Consider the following 21,367-nt stretch of genomic DNA (forward strand, 5'->3'; position numbering starts at 1 on the left):
CAAATTTGAAGTCAAGCTGTTATTGATATATCGCGTTCATGAGAATGAGACAGACAAGGTATCAGCGACCTTGACCTTCAACCTATGACTGAATGTTTGTGCCAAACCTAAAGAAATTCCCTTGAGGCGTTCTTGAAATATCGCATTCACAAAAATAACACAGATCATGTCACAATGAGCTTGACCTTTGACCACCAAAATCTAATCAGTTCAACACTGAGTCCAAATGAATGTTTGTGCCAAATTTGAAGAAATTCCCTCAGCCTACTGAGTTACTGAGATATTGCCTTCACGAGAATGTGACAGACAAGGTATCAGTGACCTTAACCTTTGACCACCAAAAACGAATCAGTTTATCGCCAAGTCCAAGTGGACGTTGGTGCCAAATCTAAATATATTCCCTTGAGGCGTTCTTGAGATATTGTGTTCACAAGGATGGGGTGGACAACCTGAAAACGTAATGCCTCCAGCCATGGCTATCACTGAGGCAGAGACATAAAAAGATTTAAGTAGACCTTAAGCTACCTAGCATTTTTTGGTAAAAGTACTGTTTGCGAAGTAAAGAAGGAACTTTCAAGCTCTTATTCACGTATCTTGTTTTGTGAAGTAGTATATCTTATTTTTTTTATATATATATTCAATTTCTGATATAAAAAAAGGGGAAAACAGCAAATCTTCACATTGGACAAACCCGAGGCTCAGAACACAGTTTCTGACTGACATCAACGATTCATCGATGATTGAAATAGCTGAAGGCAATTTTTCTATTTACTGATTAAAATAATTACTAATTGTAGCCCTGATAACAATATTTCATAAACAGTGCAAATCAAAAGCAAGCTACATGGAGAAAGAGAGGAAAATAGAGACACACATGCCAGTGAAAAATGAAAAAGTGAAAAAAAAAAAAGCAAGATGGACAAAACAATCAAGTGTATTCAATCAGCAAGCATGGTACAGGACGTGTGGGGTAAATGCTGAGAATGATGTAAGAGAAAAATCCATTTGACACAGAAACATAGATGCTTTGCATTACTTGGGATATGGTCTTGTAATTTATTTTTTGCCATGCCCAATTTCTCTCAACTTGAAGAAAAGCTTCAAAAAAGCTGACGTCCCCTTGTTGGCTGAGAAGTTATCTCTGTGTCTTTTTAATTAAGTAAAACAAATAAATTGGTCCAATTTACAGCAGCTGTTTTCTTAGCATGGATTTTTCCAACACATGCAAAGCAGAAGAGAGGAGCAATGCACGCACACACGCACACACACAAGAAAAAAAACAAAAGAAGCGAGTGTTTGAGGAAGTCACCTTGGTCAGGAGGTGAGAAGGCTTTCCTGCTATGCTTTTCAGAATGAGCGAGGTTTCTCGGTCCAGATAGGAGTGCTTGGGTGAGGAGAGGATAAAAAAAGGAGAGCAGGGGGAACAGACAAAATATAGAGAAGTCAGTGCCAGATGATTCTTGGAGGCTTATTAATCGCAGGTGTTTTGATCTGTTTTGAATGAGGAAGCGTGGAAGCGAGAGAAGGTTCCATAAATGGAGCGCTCAGCAGTTGTGGCGTTCATTAGCTGCAGCTGTGGGTAAAGAGGCAATGATGGTGACAAATACTGAAGATACATACAGAGCAAACATGACTGATTTAAGTGTGTGAATACATAGGATACTGTGCATACTGGTGAGCTAGAAAACCTACTGTCTACAGCTACTTTAACACACACTCCCTCTTTCACACCACCTTTATACCTATGGTTACATGTGCAAGCATTACACATAAAACATCAGCTGCAGACTACAGCTGATGTGGATTGAAGCCAAAATCCGCAGTTCCTCGAGTGGCCACTTGAGGCTGGCTCCAAAAGTGAGTCGCTCCCCATAGAGTGTAAAACTAATGGATGTAGCTATCATGACGTCACCCATTGGTTTGTGGACTCCCGTTTTGAAGCCTTGAGTTCGGCATTTCGGCTGTCGCCATCTTGGATTGTTGGAGCCAGAAGTGACTATATTTGGGCAAGAGGGAAGCTGAGGACACTCTCAGTTCTAAAGAAATTGATCCGGTACAGTAGTCGTGAACGTTGAAATTAGCGAGATCAAAACTGTCTTTTGCACCAGGCTGTAACGTGTTTATTTCTGCTGTAAAGTTTGGCATTTTAACATGGAAGGCTATGGGGATTGACTAGCTCTTGGAGCCAGCCCCAAGTGGCCATTAGAGGGACTGCAGTTTTTGGCACTTCCATGTTGGCTTCATTTTTCAGCCCCGGAAGATGCCGCTTCACTTGGCCAATCCCCATAGACTCATATGTTATAATGCCCAACTTTACAGCAGAAATAAATAGGTTTACAGCCTGGAAAAAAAAAACGTTTTGGTGTTTAACGCTAATTTCCTTGTTCACGACAACTGTACAGGGGGTCAATTTTTATGTAACGCACTCGTTTAAATGTTATTAAGGCTTAAAGTTGTGTATAATTAAGACTGGTTAGGGAACGTAACCATGGCATAACCCCAGATTCACATAGTCGTAACTATCTCAATTTTATTGTGTTTTTAGTTCATTAAAGTAACTTTTTTGGTCCCCAAAAAAGTCTTGCTAAGCATCTGATTGTATTAAAAGACCCTCTACCGAGTCAGAAGTCCAGTTTTTCCACTATGGACATTTTGTGTCAGTGGTTTTAACCTTGTGTTTCGCATGCAAAAATTAGCATTATCATATCGTATAGTGCTAATATCGTAGGCAACTGGACTTGCTTGCATTTCTTAAAGACGTTTTGCCTCTCATCCAAGACGCTTCTTCAGTGGTGAAGATTCTCAGTCATCCATGTCATGGTAAGTGCTTGGATGAGGGGCGAAACGTCTTCAAGAAATGCTTGTAAGTCCAGTTGCCCACGATATTAGCACTTACGATTACCATGACCTGGATGACTGAGAATCTTCACCGACAAGTAGCATTATCATAGCTGGGCGACATGGTGGTGCAGTGGTTAGCACTACTGCCTCACATCCCAAGGGTTCTGGGTTTGTGCCCCACATTCAGCCGGGTCCCTTTTGTGTAGGGTTGGCATGTTCTCCCCGTGACAGCATGTAGGTTTGGTTAATTGGTGACTCGTAGGTGTGAATGTGAGCGTGAATGTTAAACAGTTAGCCATAGCTGTACAAGCACAGTGCTAACCAAGCTAGCAGCTAGCGTTAGGGTTAGCTCCATCCTCTCGTCCAAATATGGTCACTTCTGGCTCTGAATGGCCAAAATGACAAATTCGAGGCTGCAAAACAGGAGTCCATAAAACAATGGATGTTGTCACCGTGGCTACCTCCATTATTTCATTCAGTCTACAGTGATAATGCCCTAACCCACGCACACACATGCAAGCTCACACACGCACTTACAGTGGCCCGATCCACTTCACCCTCTTGTGAGGTGAAGTCAAGCTGCCGTCTGGCCCGTCGCATTGTGACATGCTGGGAGTATCAGGAGGTGCAGGCGAGGAGTGTGAGGATAGAGACCACAGGTGTCGGAAAGGGTGCAAACACAGATATGATCACATGCAGGAGGACAGGGGACATGCATGTCATTGTGTCAACATTCTCCTAAACTGAAATGCTAGCTCACGTTGTACCCTCCTCTCCTCCATTCTCTCCTGCAGGACACCTAAACATCTGTTTTAGTACGTTAGCTGAGGTCTTTCTTTCTCCTCTGAGACTTTTGTTATGATTGGTGAGTGAACAAAGGAATTCAGGAATGGTAGATGTTAACATTGTAATCCACACTTAAGGAGCCTTATAGGAGATTACAATGCGTTCATTAACACGCCATCCAATGCACAATACACGGGCCGTATTGTGGATTGACTCTCAGCATGCAGTTTGTTCCAGACGTCATGCTGTGTGGTTAAACATGCGGGATCAGAGCTTACCTTGCCATCACATGTGGAAATATACATGCAAGTCTTTCACGCTGTGGCTCACACACACTCTGTCATTATCTTGGTGTGTGTTTTTCTGTGTGTGTCAGTGTCAGTTGTACCTCTGTGCTGGTCTGGTTCTGTCCCTGTGCGCTCGGGCTGCTCTGGCTGTCCACCTCTGCGCCCGTCATCACTTTATCAATGTCCAGGGAGTCCATGCTGGACGCTGAGGCACATGCTGAATTTACACTGGACCGCTGGGACGCGGCCTCCTGCTCGCTGACCGCTCCCACTGAACCTGTCCTCCTGTGCTGCCCGCCGCCAGACGACCCCGACGAGGGCCTGCGCAGCGTGGTGGAGGAGAAAGAAGAGGAGGAGGAGGATGAGGAGGAAGAGGTCTGACGTGCCGCTTCGTCCATGCTGAGAGAGGCCTTCTCAAGCTGGGAGGTGATGTCATCGAGGGAGATGTTGGAGGCTGTGGGGCGGGCGTTGACGCTGCCGCCTCGTACTGTGTTGGCCGGCGATGCCCGGGTGCTGCTACTGGTGCTTCCTGTTGGGAGGTCAAAGTTAACACAGCTCAGACGGAAGAAGAAATTAACTGTGGATAGACTGCTTTTAAATTATGTCATCCACTGATGATGCTTTTTCAGGCTGTATCTATATCATAGCAGTTAGTCACAGCTTGTTTATGCTAAAGACTACATTACTCTGATGCAAACAGGATGCTGCTAATCGTCTCCCCTTCCTTCTCTATATTATTCATCAGCAGGTGTTTGTTTTGAGGAAGAGTGACTATCTTCCTGTTAACTTCCATAAGACATTCCGTCCTTGCGTCGTATAGAAAGTACACACATTATCTAAGCCAAACAATGCAGATTTATTGGTTGAACACTGGTATAGGCTGATATTAGCCTCGTTGACTGGCGTCACCCTATCGCCAGGTTTCTGTATAGTGACAGACGCGCAGCGATGTATGTAACTACACGTGACAGTGACGCAGACCTCCTGTCTGTTTCTGTAAGCTGAAACCATTTTCCTCAGTGGAAACAAAGCTTTTATTTCCTTTAATTTCACAGATAAGAAACAATAAATTGTGAAGACAATAAAGCCTCCACTAAAATAGCGTTTTAAGTCTTGTGTGTGATTTATCCTGGCTCCATATGAGCAGAGGAAATCGCCGCTCCTCACTCGGCTAATTTATACAATGTAAAATGCCATAGGGTTGTGCTAATAACATTAGCATGTTACATTTGTTTGGAAAACGTGTTTAGTATAAGACAGTTGTTTTGTCGGTGAATGTTGTGAGTTGTAATGGAGCCACATTATGTGCCGTCACCTTTGTTAAATGTTGCTGTTGTCCCTGGTTTTATATGAGAAGAGGAAAATGTTGCTAGTCGCTAGGCTAATTTATACAATGTAAAATGCCATTGGCTTGTGCTAATAACGTTAGCATGTTGTATTTGTGGGGAAAATGTGTCCAGATAAAGACAAGTGTTTGTCTGTGAATGCTGCGAGTTATAGTGAAGCTGATTTGTGTACTTGTAGTTGAAATTGTCTCTATTAAGCCATGTTTAATGTGTGTTTAATGTGTGTTTTGAATCAACTAAACTTTACAGCACTTCACAGAAACCTCCGACGCCAACTAGTGTTTTGGAGGTGTCTTGACTGTTCCTGATTATGGGGATGTGTAATATCTGAATGTATCCTCCCAGTGTTTCCATGCTCTGGAGTCTGTGTACCATGGTGAATTGAGATGTATTACCAAATGTAAGCCCCTAACTCATCACTGTATCCTGTGTACTCGGGTTGGGTGGCTCCTATAAAATTTCGTAGACTTTTTCATTGCCGTTCTCTTGTTAACGAAACTATTCTTGGCCTAATTCCAGCATATATACATTAAGCAAAAAAATGGTCTGCAGGATTTTTTGTACGTAATCATCCATATGCAGCATCCTAAATGCACATTATTTAGCAGGACTACCTCCGCTGCTTCCCCCTCCAGTGTGCTTGGTGCTGGCACTCCGCCCTCCAGGGGCTCGCTGCTGGCCTTTGTTCTGGCCGCGAGAAGCAGAGTTTGGTTTGGAGATGGTGTTGAGCTCTTGCTCGATGGAGCACAGGTCGGCCATCAGGGCATCCAGGTCCACTGTGTCGCCCTGGTTCAACGCCTCTGCAGGGGGCAAGGATGAAAGAGAGGAGGAACAGACAGAGGGAGGGCAGAGAGGGGTGGGAATGATTGAATATATCTGATGTCTTTTTGGGATCTGTGCTGGTGTGTGTGAGATGAGTGATGTCTCACCGTTTATGTTATACATCGAGAAGCGGTAGGAGAAGTTGGCCATGTTTGTCTCCTGCCTGAGAGGAGGCTTCTGCAGCGTCTTCTGAGGCCTGCCATCATCCAGACTCTACACACACACACACACACACACACACACACACACACACACACACAGGCAAATCATGAGGTGCACATATGCAAAACACCACACACACACATTCTGACATTACAGTCAAAGCACAGGATGTAAGTAATCATGTCTGCCTGCTAGACTCGTCTCACACACACACCAACCTGCACAGACACACAACACAAAGTGGTGGTGGGAGGGGAGTTGCTAGGATACAGAGTAGGGAGATGGGATTAGCAGTGTTAAGGTTGCTATGGATACAGCCCCTTCCTTTCTCTCTCGGCTATTCCACCTGTGCGAGTCTGTCCGAATGCATGTAACCCACCACCCTCTTTCTCTCCCTCTCTTTCTGTGTGTGTGTGTTAACCTGTGTCAGCTTGTCCAGCTCGCCCAGCCAAGCCCCGAACATCTTGTCCAGGTCCTGGTCCTCCTTATCGCTGTCCTCCTCGGCTCCGTGGTCCAACTCGTCATCTGACACCTGCTCCATCTACACGCACGGAGAAACAGAGGAAAAGGAAAGGAGAAAGTGTCACATTCACACACTATCAGATTACACCCACATAGCAGAAATGATCTAAAAAGGAGCCCGTGCCAACCTCACTGCCTGTTACCATGACAACCGCTCGTGGACCCCTAGCAGGCACCCTGTGCAGTCTAATCGCTGGAATGCCCTGTAGTGTCGTTTGTGCTGACACACCCAATGCCTCCACTCCCAGCTAAGCATCAGAAAGAGAGGGATGCTGATGGGAGGCAGGAGGAAACAGACTACCATCCAGTATTGCCTAAATTAACACACTGGGTGCACTGGGAGCTATAAAGCTGCGGTGAATCACTACGCCCACTGAGAATGCATCAATCAACGCACATTTAGCAACACTAGCAGGTGTTTTAAAGGGATGCACGGGCTGGTTTGAGTGAAGGAAGGCCCAGCTGTGCTCCGTCAAAGGTGGAGGCAGCGCTCCCTCTAGTGGGCACAAAGGGAAATGGTGTCACTGCAACATGCAGCTGTTGGACCTGAGTCGAGCAGCCCAGTATCTTGCAATTCAACAGAACAGGTGATGGGCTCTGAGAAGCTGAGTATCCCCGACTTCGAGCGTATAACTCTGTCGCTTGCCTTCTCGTATTGTAAAACAAGTGACAACAGCACCCTTTCCAGCACATACAAGGACACTTATCAGTAAACAAAGCACTAAATCATAACATGAAAGTCAAAGAGACCCGGCAGAGCAGATAAGACCTCAAGAGCAGTGCTTCCATGTGTGCGGACGTCCCTCCCTCCTCCTCGTATCATTTCTAGGTCAGCTGGGGAGTCAAAGTGTTCAGCCAGTCTGATATTACCCAACGTAAGGAATGAATAAACACCTCTGAGTGCCAATGTAAATTGAAGAAGAATGTCTAATCTGCATGGAGGCATGCTTCAGAAAGTGCCCCTGTCTTGGTACGTTCAGTGACTCTCAATACAGTCCAATCAGATGGAATAGTCCTGGGTAATCCATTGATGGTTTCCAGGGGGTGTCATTTCCCGTCCACGAGTGAGGACTGTACCAAACCGACGCCTCCTGTTCTCTTGACCCAGCAAAATGGCTCAAAGTGAGTGGGTGCATTTGTGTTACGAACACTTTATGGTTACACAGAGCACTCGGGAGCAATCAGAAAGTCATGCTTTGTTGTTAGAAGGTGATAAAAGCAGGTAATAAAACAGTCAGCAGGTGAGAGGCAATAAACCGGGCTGCGTTTGGCAAAGTCAACATGATAGCAACACTACTGAAAGTCGGTCAGCTGAGCACAAACACACGAGTTCTGCTCCTTCAAGACACTGTGCGCACTGCACGTACAATACAATACTAAGTGTGTGGGTGCATTACAGTGTTGATGATGGATAGCTTCCTGTTTTGGCATGCATATCAAACACACAACGCACATGGACTTGTCATCTCGTCAACAAGGACAGTCCCAAGTATGTAAACAAGTGTGCATGTGTATGAAATCACATCCGTGCACTCATGGACATGTGAGTGGGAGTCTGAGCAGGAAATGGCCAGGATGTGCAGGATTCCTAATTTCCCTCATGGCCTGTCTCTTGGCAGGAAGCTCCAGCTGTCCTTCGGTTTATCCGTGCCACTTATTGGAGAGGGGGGAGGGGCTGGCGTCCTTTATGACGACCCGGCGGTTTAGCAGAACGTGACAAAAGTACACAACAGTTTGCCACAGAAGAATCATTTGTCTATGTGGCTACCCTTATATGGGGCCCTACATATCAATTTGGGGATTCCCCAGTGTGAGAAGACTTGAGTATTCTTGTGTTTAAGCATGACATCATGGCTGGCTGGAGGCAGACAGGAAGAGGAAACGGCTAAAATCAAATGAGCCTGCGCTGCATTTGCCGATTCTCTCCGAGGTGCTCATATGTAAATACTCACTGACAACATGAGTCAAACTGTAGGATACTTTAAACAGCTTAGCCTGCTGGGCGTCACTATAGTGATATACACACTGACATACACACGCTGTATGTTCAATGTGACAGCACAAAAAACGGAGAGAATAAAAATGACACATGAAAACAAAGAGCATTTTGAAAATAGCTCCGTGGCCGTCACTCTAATGGAATCACGGCCCCAAAGGCAGACGATGCTGCAGGTTTAAGTGAATTACCACCTGAGGCCCTGCTTTTAAGCTTATGGAGCATGACCTGAGACACAGGGATGGGAGGAAGCTCTGTGTGTATGTGTGTGTGTGTGTGTGTGTTTGTGTGTGTGTACTCCTGCAGGCATCATCGCAAACCAAACAGCCTTGGCCTTTTTCCCTCCCGACACCGCAGTCTCTTGTCTGAGCATGACCAGCACTCATCTGTCTCCTGTGACCGGTTCAGGGTGAAAGGTCAAAGGTCAAAGGTCTGCCCACTGGAGTCTCCCTGTACAGTCTTTTTTTCGGAGACATGTAAACATTTGCAGTCCCTGCCGATGCTGAGATGCCAGTAAAGGGAGACGAGGAGTGACGGGAAGGGAAGATGAAGTGTTCTGGGAAAACGAATCTCTCTAAATCTTAGAGAAAGTGCAGCAAAGCATCCGGTGCTGAGGAGGATGAAGAGCTGGAGGAGGAGGAGGAGGAGTACATGTCTATCTTTAGACTAAGTCGTTGATATAAAGAGTGTCAAGAGGATTGGAAAAAGGAGCGGTATAAAGACGAGATGTTGAGTCGCTGTACAAAGAGGAAAGCAGTGTCAAGAATAGTTTTCCATAACAACGAACTGAGTACTGACACAAATTAGGTTGTAGGTGTCAAACTGGCAAGTGTGGAGCACCACAGAGAGGCGTCATGTTGGGGCCCCTGGACTTTGTGGCTATGAGGGGGGAGTGCAAACCACTACCCTAAAAAACAGTAGAAGTAGTGGGAGGGGAAAAAATCAATTCACCCAAATGCCACACATTTTTTTCTCAGATTTTTTTTAAAAAAAATTTAATTTTGTTTTTTTTTTTGACAGCAGTTTATTAAATCATAAATCCTGGTAAACAGGAAATAATTTCCTCTGCTGTTCATTTTTTTTTTTTTTTTTAAATGTAAGAACTTTGTACATTTTGGGATTTGAGAATAAGTGCGCGTTAACAAAGAAACTAAAGACGAAGACTAAAACATTTTGAATTTGTCAACTAAAATGTTTTGAATTTTCATTGACTAAAATGTTTTGAATTTTTGTCAACTACAATGTTTTGTATTTTCCTTGACTTTAATGTTTTGAATTTTCATATACTAAAAAGTTTTGAAATTCTTGTTGACTAGAATGTTTGGAATTTTCGTTGACCAAACGTTTTGAATTTTTGTCAGTTTTCGTTAACTAAAAATGTTTTGAATTTTTGTTGACTACAACCAGACTAAAACTATGAAGTATAAAAATGACTAAAATATGACTAAAATGAAAAAGCATTTTGTCTTAAGACTCAGAGTAAGACTAAAATTCTTAACACTGGTTGGTGAAGAGTGACGCTGTTATGATGATCTGGTAACATCCAGGCCTACGTTAGGAACGCCGTCTGCTGGAGAAACGCCAGATGGATCTATGGTTTAGGTACATGTTCGTACAGGATGAGTACAGTTCTAAGGATGCTATGCTCAAAGTGTTTGGTGGAAATGAGGCTTTACATGTGTCCACTAGTTTAGGTTAAGTAGATGGTGCTTTTTGCTTTGTCTCTCTCGAGCTTTGTTGGCCATTCCTGCTCATGCTACCCTCTGTTTATTGAAAGTATCTTCCTGTGTACCAGGCATTTAGCCTAGTCAAGGGCTAAAAGCAGTCACTAAGGCTTGGAAACGCCCCAAATTCATATCATGTGCTTCTCAATATTGTTCATCTAAATGTTCAAATCCTGTTTATTGGACTGAATTTAATTACCTTCCGTAAAAATAAACAAACTGCTGATTAAATCCATATAATCTCAAAATACAAGAGAAAGGAAAAACCGGTCCCTCCCACTGTATAATGCCAAAGCCTGTCTCGGCACCACCTGCTCTGTTCACAGCTGACATTCAAATGATGAATTGCTGCTAACATTTGAGTTACAATTAAAATCCTTTCATATTTCAGTCACACAGGAAATAGTCGGGCTGGGATGTGGAACATGACCTTAGCCGTGTAAACACTATTGTGGCCAGATACTCTTGCTGCAGTGACGACTGAGTGGATGTTTCCATCAAGCACTTCTATATGGACTATATTTGGACTGAATACTCAACATTGGGAGCGTGTGTTAGCGTTGTAATGTTGCAACTGTGGCGGTTAATGAAACCGAGCATCAGCCGTTTGGCTCTCTTGGAACAACACAGAATTACACACAAACTTCCAAAGCCACCTACTCCTCGCAGCTATTTCCTCTCAAATTATCTGTACAGAAATAACTTTAAGCAAACGTCTGACACCTCTCTTCTAAAAATATTCTCAACACGTCATAAAATCCCACTAAAGTAGTCAAAACTTAGAAGAAAGGGTCTGCAAAGGACTGGGCATGGAGTTACAGAACAGCAGGGCAGTTATAGAAACTCGGTGAACTCTTATGAGGCGAGAGCACAGGGCCGTGGTGTTTGGCTGCAAACATAGAGCGGGAATTCTTGAGAGTTCAGTGGGACACAAACACTCACACTGACGAGAGTCTCCGGGGGCAAGATGCAGACAAAGCTCAAACAGAGAGAACAAGTAAAACATTTAGCATACCCATGGCTAGGAATAGCTCCAGACGCAGCCTGGCTACAACACCCATACATCAAACGCTGCTGATCGACTCAGGGGAGGTAATGTATGAGTAACAGTGAGTTCATGTTTTCAGGGCCATTTTCAATGTCATACTCCCGGTGAGAAACCAGCACGCACACCCTACCTACAGAATAACTTTAAATAGCAAAGCTGCTGTGTGTCTCAGTACTGTTGTGTTGTGAGGTATGTAAATATAAGCACACATTTTCATATGGTGACTAACTTCCTCGGAACAATCCTGCCATAGTAAGCCCAGTTGTTCCCAAAACTGCAACTAATTTGAAAACCATTTCAACTAAATAGACACTACATGTAAATTAACACTTTTCTGTATTGTGTTTCTATAACAATCTGGTGATCTTACCCTTGACATAAAATAAAGAGTCTCCACACATTTTTACCAATTCACTTTCAAAACTTTTCCATAGTATTTTACCTGATTTCCATGACTTGATTTAAGCATTTTAAAATGAGTAGGCCTATAGCAATACAGCCATACATTAGCTGCATATGCCAATAGACCAGATCGGCACCTACAGGTACTTTGCAAAACTTAAAGACCATGCCCCTTTTGGGGGGATAAAAAAAACCTGATGATCCTGTAAATGGTAATGCAATTCTACGTTTGACTTGTCGATTAGCATTTTGTCTTGCTTTCATAGACATGTTTGATAATTCAGACCTTCCTGAACCTTTGCATATGCGATACCTTAAAGCTAAACTGCGCAGGATTGTTGGTTACTGGTTGCAAACACGCTCGCCAGTGAAAGTGAAAGTAAAAGTCAACCCTGGATTCAGAGTTCCCACCCATACACCCGTCTGACAAATTACAAGCAGTGTCATTGATTGCTAACACACCTATTGGTTCACACAGATCCCAATAATGACACCACACTCCCTTTGTTAGCATCAAATATCTGATTAAAACCAAACGTATCAGAAAGACGAACAGTTGACCGAACAGCCGTTGTAAAGGTGCTGACACACCAAACTGACATCAAAGAATTAGCGACAACGAAAGGAAACTGTTGCGTCGTCTACGTCGCCCTGTGTAAGTTGCATTTGAACACACTACAAAGACTACAACTGACAGCCTAGTAGCACGTACGTTCTGCGCCTGCGTGAGAGAGAGCAGAGTGAGAGAGTGGTACATCCTGTCAGCCGAGGGGTTTCCTATCTGCGCAGCCGAGCACCGCAGCACCTCCACGGACTATTACATCCAGACGGTCCCGGTGTTTCCTCCGCAGGCTCCACTTCACTCAGCTGCCCGACAAACCCGCTGCTTCTTCCCACTTTAACCTGAATAACAAACCAGGGCTCGGTGCTCCGGTTGGATCCAAACGGAGAGCCAGGGCTAGCTGGGAAGCTAGCGGAGGCTAACTGGCTGTGCTTCCCTCCAGTCATGCTGCGGCTAACGCTCCACTAGCCGCTCCCAGCTAGTTCCGGTTTGTTATTCAGGTTAAAGTGTGAAGAAGCAGCAGGTCTGTGGGCAGCTGAGTGAAGTGGAGCCTGAGGAGGAAGCACCTGTTAACCACGGTTTCACTACAGGCAGATTCACTTGCTACAGGGGCGAGGAAATAAAATCTGAACAGCCAATCAGAGTGATCTCTCTCACCGATTAGCTCCGCCGCCGATTCAACATGCTCAATCGGCCAAAAAGCCGCCGACATATAAGTGCCGACAGTGCGGGACACACCGCAAAAACTCGGGCGACAGACGCTCACCGACGGCCCGACTTTGACCGACGGCCAACCATTGGCTTGGTGTGTCAGGGCCTTAAGAACTACCTTAAATGACAAAAACGTCTTTGGGAGTTAGAGTTTTTAGATTGAGGCGGGTCTATGAGCTATACTGCAGGGGGTGAATAAGATGTTCTCACTTCACTTTTGTAAAGTCTAAGGTAATAACGGCCAGCAGCAGGAATTCCATGATGGGAACCCTGAACATAAATAAATGTATGGACAAAAGTATGATGACACAGATGTTTCCATATGTGACAGATATACGACCAACACTCAGCTCGCCATCTGCTGCACTCTCACATACATAAAGACATTTCGCCTCATCTCTCCTCCAGAGCCTCCTCCCTTATCTCTCTTCCTCATGTCAGCCCGTCATCTGGTGCAAACGGTGCCTCTGGCCTGACAGACTATGAATCACCTCTTACACATACATGTGTCTGATTGTCATCATAGCCTGCATGGCCTATAAATTCAAACCATAAAACACACGCCGAAATGCCAAGTGTCAGGATATCGTAATGATGTCCTGTGTCATAGTGAAACCATTTAAAAGCCATACACACTCAAGAGCGTGTCTAGTGATCTTGTCTGTGGCAAGACAGCAAACAGAAAGCATCTGAATGAAGCTTTTATTGCTGCTCTCAAATGTTTGGTTTCCCCACCTATGAAGCATAAAACAGATACTATCTCACTGTAAATGTGTGAACATGTAATAACGGTTATTTCTAGGCTCATGCTTTAGGCGCAGTCTGTGGTTATTTGCTCATTTTCCCTCCCTCTTCCCTTTTTTCCTGGTTGACTCCCTTCATGTACAGACAGTACACCGGGAAAGGCGCAAAGACGACTAGAGGCCGACGTCACTGTGTCAAACAGACGTCATGCAGGTTAAAAGTGGAAAGAGGAAATGTGAGGAAATAGGAAAAGTAAAGGCTGTAGCTGGCAGTGCCAATGAAAGAACTCTTTGAACAAGGGAGCGGCTCTTCGGCTCCTATCCAAAGTCAAACTGGGTGTGGCTGGCTCGTCAACTGACCTATAGTGGTCACTGATGTCTGACGCTAAAAATGACATAACAATCTGTGTGTGTGCATCTGGGGTGAGTGAGAAATGTAGGGTGGATGCAGCCTTAAAAAAGCAAACCTGTGACAAGACAGTTTGGAAGAAACACCTATTTCAAGGAATCTACCCACATAAACTCTACATACCATCAATGGCTTATGTTTAGAGAATTCTAGGAGATATCCATAATGAGTATTGTACTTCACCACTTGGTTGCACTCTTCTCCCCTTTAACTTTCCTCTTAAAAGTTCATGAAACAAGGGTGAGACATTCTGGCTGTTTTCTCTGTGTCCTCTCTAATGGATTTCTCCTGGGATATGCACTGAATGCCACAGCTAAAAACCAATGTTGGCTCTATAATTCTGAGGAACAAACATCAAAATGTGACATTTCAAACTCTAGCGCAGGAGGAAAACATACCACCAAGCATTTAAGGGGTGGGTTCTGCACCCAAACCACAAGCTTTCTCCGAGCAGCTGCTCAGAAACCATTAACAGAAGAGTTTGAAAGTGGCTGCTAAAAGGCAGAGGCATGTAATTGTTTGAATGTATGTGCTTTTCTACGGGAAGGTAGACATTTCATTTTCTTCGCAGCCAGACTAAGTGATAAGTACGTTGTCAAAGGCAGCACAAAGTTGTTGTCCAAGTTGTCTGCACCAGAAACGTGTCTCTTTCAAAATAAAAGTATGAACCAAACAGGAGTGAGCCTTGATAATATCTACGCAGAGCAGCAAGAAGCATGGCCTCGAAATTAACCTAACATTGCTGCCAGCTCTGCTGTAAAGAAGTTCGTCAGCACTCCCAGATATGTGCAAAAGACACGAAGATAACAACTACAGACCACTGCACCTCAACCATGTCGTTCTATGCTGCTGTAATCAGTACAGGTTAGTGTTTAACGTCGATAAAATACCTTGAAAATATCAGTATTTAATACCAAATTTCGATACCATTGGGGAAAAATTGACATTTAGTGTATACAATTTAAAATAACTCTTAAAAGATAAAGATCTACAAGGCCATAACTTGACAAAGACGACTTCGCTTTCCTTGGTTAGCAGCAGGTGGCAACCTCCAGAACTGAAAATAAATACAATGCGAAAGTGCCAAATACTGCAGTTCCTCTAATGGCCACTTGGGGCTGACTCCAAAAGCAAGTCAACCCCATGTCAAAATGCCCAACTTTACAGCAGAAATAAACATGTTTACAGCCTGGTACAAGAAACGGTTTTGGTCTCTGTACCTAAATTCTCCCGTACTGGGGGAGAATTTTTATATAACTCACCCGTTTAAATCTTATTAAGGCTTAAAATAATGCAAAATTAAGGGCCTGGCCCCTCTGAGTGACAGTGTCTAAAAGGCGTCACCATGGATGTATTAAGAAACCTGGATACAGCATTGGAGGCGGGATAGCATTCATGATGATGCCAAAAATGCTTAACTACTGTGGTAGGAAAGTACCCGGATCTTTCACTTTGTGGGGCCCACAGAGCAAGTGCACTAGGGACTGACGGCTGGGCATGACCAAGCAGCCGACTTCCGGTTTAGCGCTCCGCTAACTTGAATGGGGATAAAATGGTTTAATCTTTTGGCTCTTCTAGACTTATGAAATGTTATCAGACAAATGGATTATATCTTCCACGACGGTTGTGATGCTCAAAAAAATGTATCTATTGATTTACAGATATTTCTTTCCCAACCTAAGTCTACGGGAAAAAGTTGTGACCAACCCCGGACACTGCAGTATCACTGTTTAGCCACGACGAAAATTAGCTTCAAAGTCCGGCACACTTCCTGGGGGCCTGGGCATCACCACTGTACGAGTCAGATCTACCCGTCACTCCTACAACGCTCCACCCTGTCATCCAAATTTGGTCACTTCTGGCGACAAATGCCAAATAGAGTCTTCAAAACAGGAGCCAACAAACCAACGTTGTCCATTACTTTTATATGTTCTATGGTTAGTAGCAGTGGTGTGGTGGTAGATGAGGAGGTGGGTTAACTACTGAGGAGGAAGTTGGTATACTCTCCTATATATTCCAATGGCTTTTTGGCTGATAGGTGGGTATACAGTAATATCGCCCACCTCCTGTTCCCATAGTAAGGTAGCTTTAATGCTAACGTGAACCAATGAGACAATTCTGTCCCTCAGAATTACAAAATAAAGCACGAACAAAACTTGCCACATAAAAGAGGAGACTGGGTATTAAGGAGAGACGGATAGGGAAACAGAGATGAGATGAGCCCTGAGGAGGCCGGGGGGAGTGATGGAGGGCATGATGAATAGGTACAATAATGGAGGAAGGGAGCCAGCTATAAGGTGGTGAATAAAGGGGAGGCCCTGATGGACAAAACAACGGCTCCAGTGTCATTAGTCAAGCACGACCAACAGCCTGCAAGCAGAGACACACACATATGGATCCACAAACACATACGAGACGCTCCGGCTTATACAGCCAATTAGGAAGGAGGGGCAGAGAAAGGGATGGAGGGGACGGAAAGGGGGGAAAGATGGGGGTGTCAGAGGTGGACAGATGGAGAGGGAGTCGAGTCGGGGGAGAGAGAGAGTGCGGAAATGCATGGTCACACTGGTGGGCGGTAGGTGTGAGGACTCAACAGCTCACCAATATCAGAGCGAGCCAAACTTTAGCTGCATCAATTCGAGCGGCCGTTGCCACGGCAACACACACATGCACATCTCCACGTTGATAGACATGCAGCCATCACAGTGCGAGCTTGGCCTAGATCCTCGGTAATAACCGACATATTGTGATGTTTCCACATCCCTGCCTGTAGGCCGTCCATCTGCTTGGTCACGGAGCTGCGGAGCTCTCAGCTGATGTCTGAATGCATCTCCATAATTCCCCAATATTTCATGTCATGGGAAGACGAGGAAAAAAAGAATGTGTGCTGGGTAAAATGGCTGACTTCAATAGAAATGCAGGCTACAAATCAAGCACACAAATGTTGTCTAATTCGCGTGTCGCTCTCTCACTCTCTCCCTCTCTCCCTCGCGCACGAACACACCGAGGATGTGTCAGCTTCCCTGCAGGGCAGCAGTCCAAATGTGAAATCAATAGTCTTGTCCCTGCCCTCGGGAGATTGGGTTACATCCACACACACCAAAGTATACACACATACAGGGGCTCAGGTGGTCTGCTGCAGTGGGCTCGCTCTCTCACACACACACACAGTCTTAAACATGATGCAGCACTGCAGCAGCAGACAACAGAGGCCGACTGCTGAGAGCTAACCAGACATTAAAAACAGGGCACTGCTTATAAAAGATGAAACCCAGCACTCTGCACACGCATACAGATAAAAGAGCTGCAGTGCTGTGAAGTAAATCCTCGACTGAAGTTTGAAGTTTGTTGCTTCGTAATGCAGACGCTTATTTTGTGCGTTGTCAGGTGGAAATGTGTCGAGGTACGACACTAAGAAGCTGCTGTAACTGATTTAGATAAATGGGCTGTGGCTGTATGTAGGAGCCTGGATAAAGTAAAACAGGAAGTAGCCTTTAAGACTTTTAAAACCATTAGGGGGCAAACAGATAGAATTTTTCATCACCCTTTAGTTGCTCAGTCTAGTGGAACAGCTTACCACCTGTTAGGGAATACAAAGCACAGTAGGTATGACATACTGCACGAGCAACACATGCCCAAACGCACACACACACACACACACACACACACACACACACACACGCATGGATAACCCGTGCAAGCACTTCATTCATACTGCAGCAAGCCAGCCGTGTGCAATGTGCTGCACCTACAGGCAAAGAGAAACACACATGCCGCCAGCAGCTGGGAATGTCTTCCTCTGTTAGCTTACTACGTTTCCCATCTCCCCCCTTCGCCCCGGTACTGCTGCAGCTGGCCACTGATTGGCTGATGATGAAACTGTCCAAGTGTGTGTGTGCCAGTCTGTTTCCTGCAGCACCACCGCCAACATTCCTGCCATGCCAGTGTAGCCCTTCTTTCAAACATCTTCGTGGCTGAAACCATTTTCAAGGACGCCTGGTGCAGACATGAAACAATCGCCATGGCAACAATGTCACAGAACAATGACATATCAACCATGACCCTGCATGCACTTGTCGAATAATGACAGCTGAGTGTCAAAGTTAGTAAGCGTCTCTGCATGACAAGCCCACATGACACTGACAAACCAACACTCGGCTATAAACCTCTCCTGACACATTTAAGCATCCCGACTTCCTGGAACAGTTTCAGTCCCGGCGAGCGGGCTTCCTCCTCGCAGCCTCGGGCTCCATCACCACTGGGGTGCCAAGTTTAAAACCCAGCTTCCTTCCACGTCCTCACTGTCGGGGCATTTTTACACATCACAGGTTTGTTTTCCGAGGTGGAAATAAGACAGTGTGTGTCTGGGGCTTTGTCCGTTCTCATTCCACCTCACTGGTGTCTTCTGGATATTTTAAACACTGTGTCCTGACGTGCATTTCCCACAAGACAAGACAAAGTCTATAACTTTTATAACATGAACAGTGCGTTTCCCATCAGAATTGGAAAAGTCTGTCAAGGTATGAATTAGGAAAAGGTGCAAGTACTAGAAGTGAAGTACATGCGACCTACAGTGGGGTCCGAAAGTCTGACACCACACATCAGGATGAAAAGTGTTGGAAGTCAAATTGTTATTCCCAGGAAAGAGGGGCTTTGTGTCAAATCAGGAGGAAGAAAGGGTCATCCACTAATCTGAAAATTGCCGGCTGGATCATCCCGTCCTCCTGCCCGCATGTCGAAGTATGCTCGAGCAAGATACTGAACCCTAATTGCTCTTGAAAGTGGCATGCAGTATTAAAGTGCTTCGAGTGGTCAGAAGACGAGAAAGGCACTATGCAAGTCCATTTACCCTGAAGACCAAAGATAATCGAGTCCTGAGTGTCTTGGACCTTCCTTCACACTCACCTGACCTCAACCCCATTGAGCATTTAAATGGGCATTTGGAGACTGAGAAAGCCGAGCATTCTGTGACCTCACAAGAGGCTCTTTGGAGCATTGCTAAATCATGCTGGCACTGGACTTTTAGGTCCAACTGTGTGTGGACAGCACCACTGCAACCAGACTGTCTCTGGGACATTTGGACTGGCTTGTTTCCCAAAATAACAACAAACTAGATCTTGTGGAAAAGAAGCACCCAGTAAGCTGTTTTATTTGTTGAGTTGTTCTGCTTCGTTTTAAAAAGGCTGCTGATGCTCTGTTGTTCTGCCCCAGGCCATGACTCTCTACAGCTGTTATGATAACTACTTTTAATGGATGACACATTATCCCTGTAAATTGCACATATATTTAAAGACAAGGTTCCCACAAATTTTCATAGACAAAATTTCAAAACTTTTCTTTGACTTTTCAAAGAAACTTGCCTGGCGTTTTTTTCAAACATGACTTCAGCTAGCCAGCATAGATGAAGGGAAAGATGGAGCTCAGGGAGAAAATAAAGAAATGTACTTGAAGATAAATAAGACGTTGTCACACACTGATGCATATTAGAGCTAATGTTACGTTATTAGCGACGGAAAATAAATGTTATGCATGCAAGATTACACACAGCAAAATTCCCCGACTTCTCCAAAACTTTCTGTAATTTTTACAGAAACTTACACTGCCAGATTTTCCGCGAATGTTGGGCTGTTTTGCCGGCAAGCTGCGAGCGTTTAGACACACAGAGCCGGACTGGCGAGTTGATCCGAGGTGCCCAATTTTCCGCCTCATAGGGTAGACATATTGGTGGAACCCTTTTAGTTTAAAAAGACCGAGGTGGCCTTCCGCAACAGGAGGGGCTGTTGAAGACTTGTGGGAGGAGCTGTTGATGACGCCGCACATGCGACCCACTGGCGGTGGATAAACAGGAAACAGCTGATAGCAGGAATTAGCGAGCAGCTAGTAGCAAGAGGGAAACACAAACCTGACAGACACTATAAAGATGAGCAACTGGGGAGACAAGGAATTGCGCGCCCTCCTTGCCCTCGCAAACGAAGAGGCCATTAACCGTCAGATGATGGGGACGGTGAAGAACGGGCCGACTTATGAGAGAATCGCCGAAGGACTGACCAGCCGCTGCTTCCCTCCTACGTCACTGTTTACGTCACGCACTGAGCTACACATTTTGTTACTTGCTCACGCCCCCCATTGCCCCGAAAAAGGCGCATTCTGTATGAACAAAAGTAGGTAGGCGGCATTTTGCTGCACTCCCCAATTTTGTTTTTATACTGCCAATGCTGAAAGAAGACTGATTGGGCTTTCCTGCACATTTGCACAACTCCTATCTAAAAAGGGCTTGTGAAATTGCATGACTTTTCCAGGTTTTGCATGACCGTGGGAACCCTGTAAAGAAGTAACTAACACCTGTTCAGCTATACAAGAAAGTATATATTAAATTATAGTACCTTTGCATGAGTCGCCCAAAATTACTACGTTTGAGACTTAATACAAAATGTGGCCATGAAAGCCTCTTGTTAATCATTACAAGTTTAGCGAAGCTCCAAGAACACCTCAGTTACTTCCATAATCCAGCCAAGATTAGAGGATGAAGTTGTTGGAGGGCAGACCTATGAACGACAGACTTTTTGGGTTGTTGCTAGAGGTTAGCAAGCTAAAGACTATCCGGACCGTACCTCTTCCATTTCAGAAGTGCAGCTGCAGGCTACCGGTAAGCTACGTCGTGTCTTTGAAATGTTCTGTCATTCTTCTTTGGACTCGGGCACAATGAGCAACATCAAGGTCAGCAAAACAATCGAGGTCATGTCCATATATCGTACGCTAAGTCGACAAGCCGACATTACAATACACTTTTTCCATTTTCTCATTCACAAGTTGAGGATAAACTGTTCTCATTAAACCTGACGGTGACGGAGGTTATTGGCAAAAGGCAAAACACGCAACAGGACAGAAATCTAGGTGCTGATGTGTCATGTGTGCATTTTCTATACAAGCCGAGCCAAAATGGCACTCCAGAAAATCGAATCTGACTTGATCACCATCCCTTGTGTAAATACAAGTGGAAACACTG

At 44.8% G+C, this 21,367-nt stretch overlaps 1 protein-coding gene across 6 annotated transcripts in view; it reads right to left on the reverse strand.

Moving 5' to 3' along the window:
* Window positions 1-21,367, reverse strand: part of raph1b (Ras association (RalGDS/AF-6) and pleckstrin homology domains 1b) — a 54,426-nt gene that overhangs the window by 14,366 nt on the left and 18,693 nt on the right. For 2 of the 6 annotated variants that reach the window (XM_033615444.2, XM_033615446.2), the window contains 6 exons: window positions 6,666-6,785; window positions 6,190-6,295; window positions 5,875-6,060; window positions 4,016-4,443; window positions 3,379-3,450; window positions 1,310-1,384 (listed from right to left, as the gene is read on the reverse strand). In XM_033615444.2, coding sequence (XP_033471335.2) covers window positions 1,310-1,384; window positions 3,379-3,450; window positions 4,016-4,443; window positions 5,875-6,060; window positions 6,190-6,295; window positions 6,666-6,785 — 987 coding nt within the window. The remainder of the gene's footprint in view (window positions 1-1,309; window positions 1,385-3,378; window positions 3,451-4,015; window positions 4,444-5,874; window positions 6,061-6,189; window positions 6,296-6,665; window positions 6,786-21,367) is intronic. The other 4 variants (XM_033615447.2, XM_078165656.1, XM_078165657.1 and 1 more) reach the window with 3 other exon arrangements.

The sequence above is a fragment of the Epinephelus lanceolatus genome, chromosome 24 (assembly GCF_041903045.1).
Source record: "Epinephelus lanceolatus isolate andai-2023 chromosome 24, ASM4190304v1, whole genome shotgun sequence".
Lineage (NCBI taxonomy): Eukaryota > Metazoa > Chordata > Actinopteri > Perciformes > Serranidae > Epinephelus > Epinephelus lanceolatus.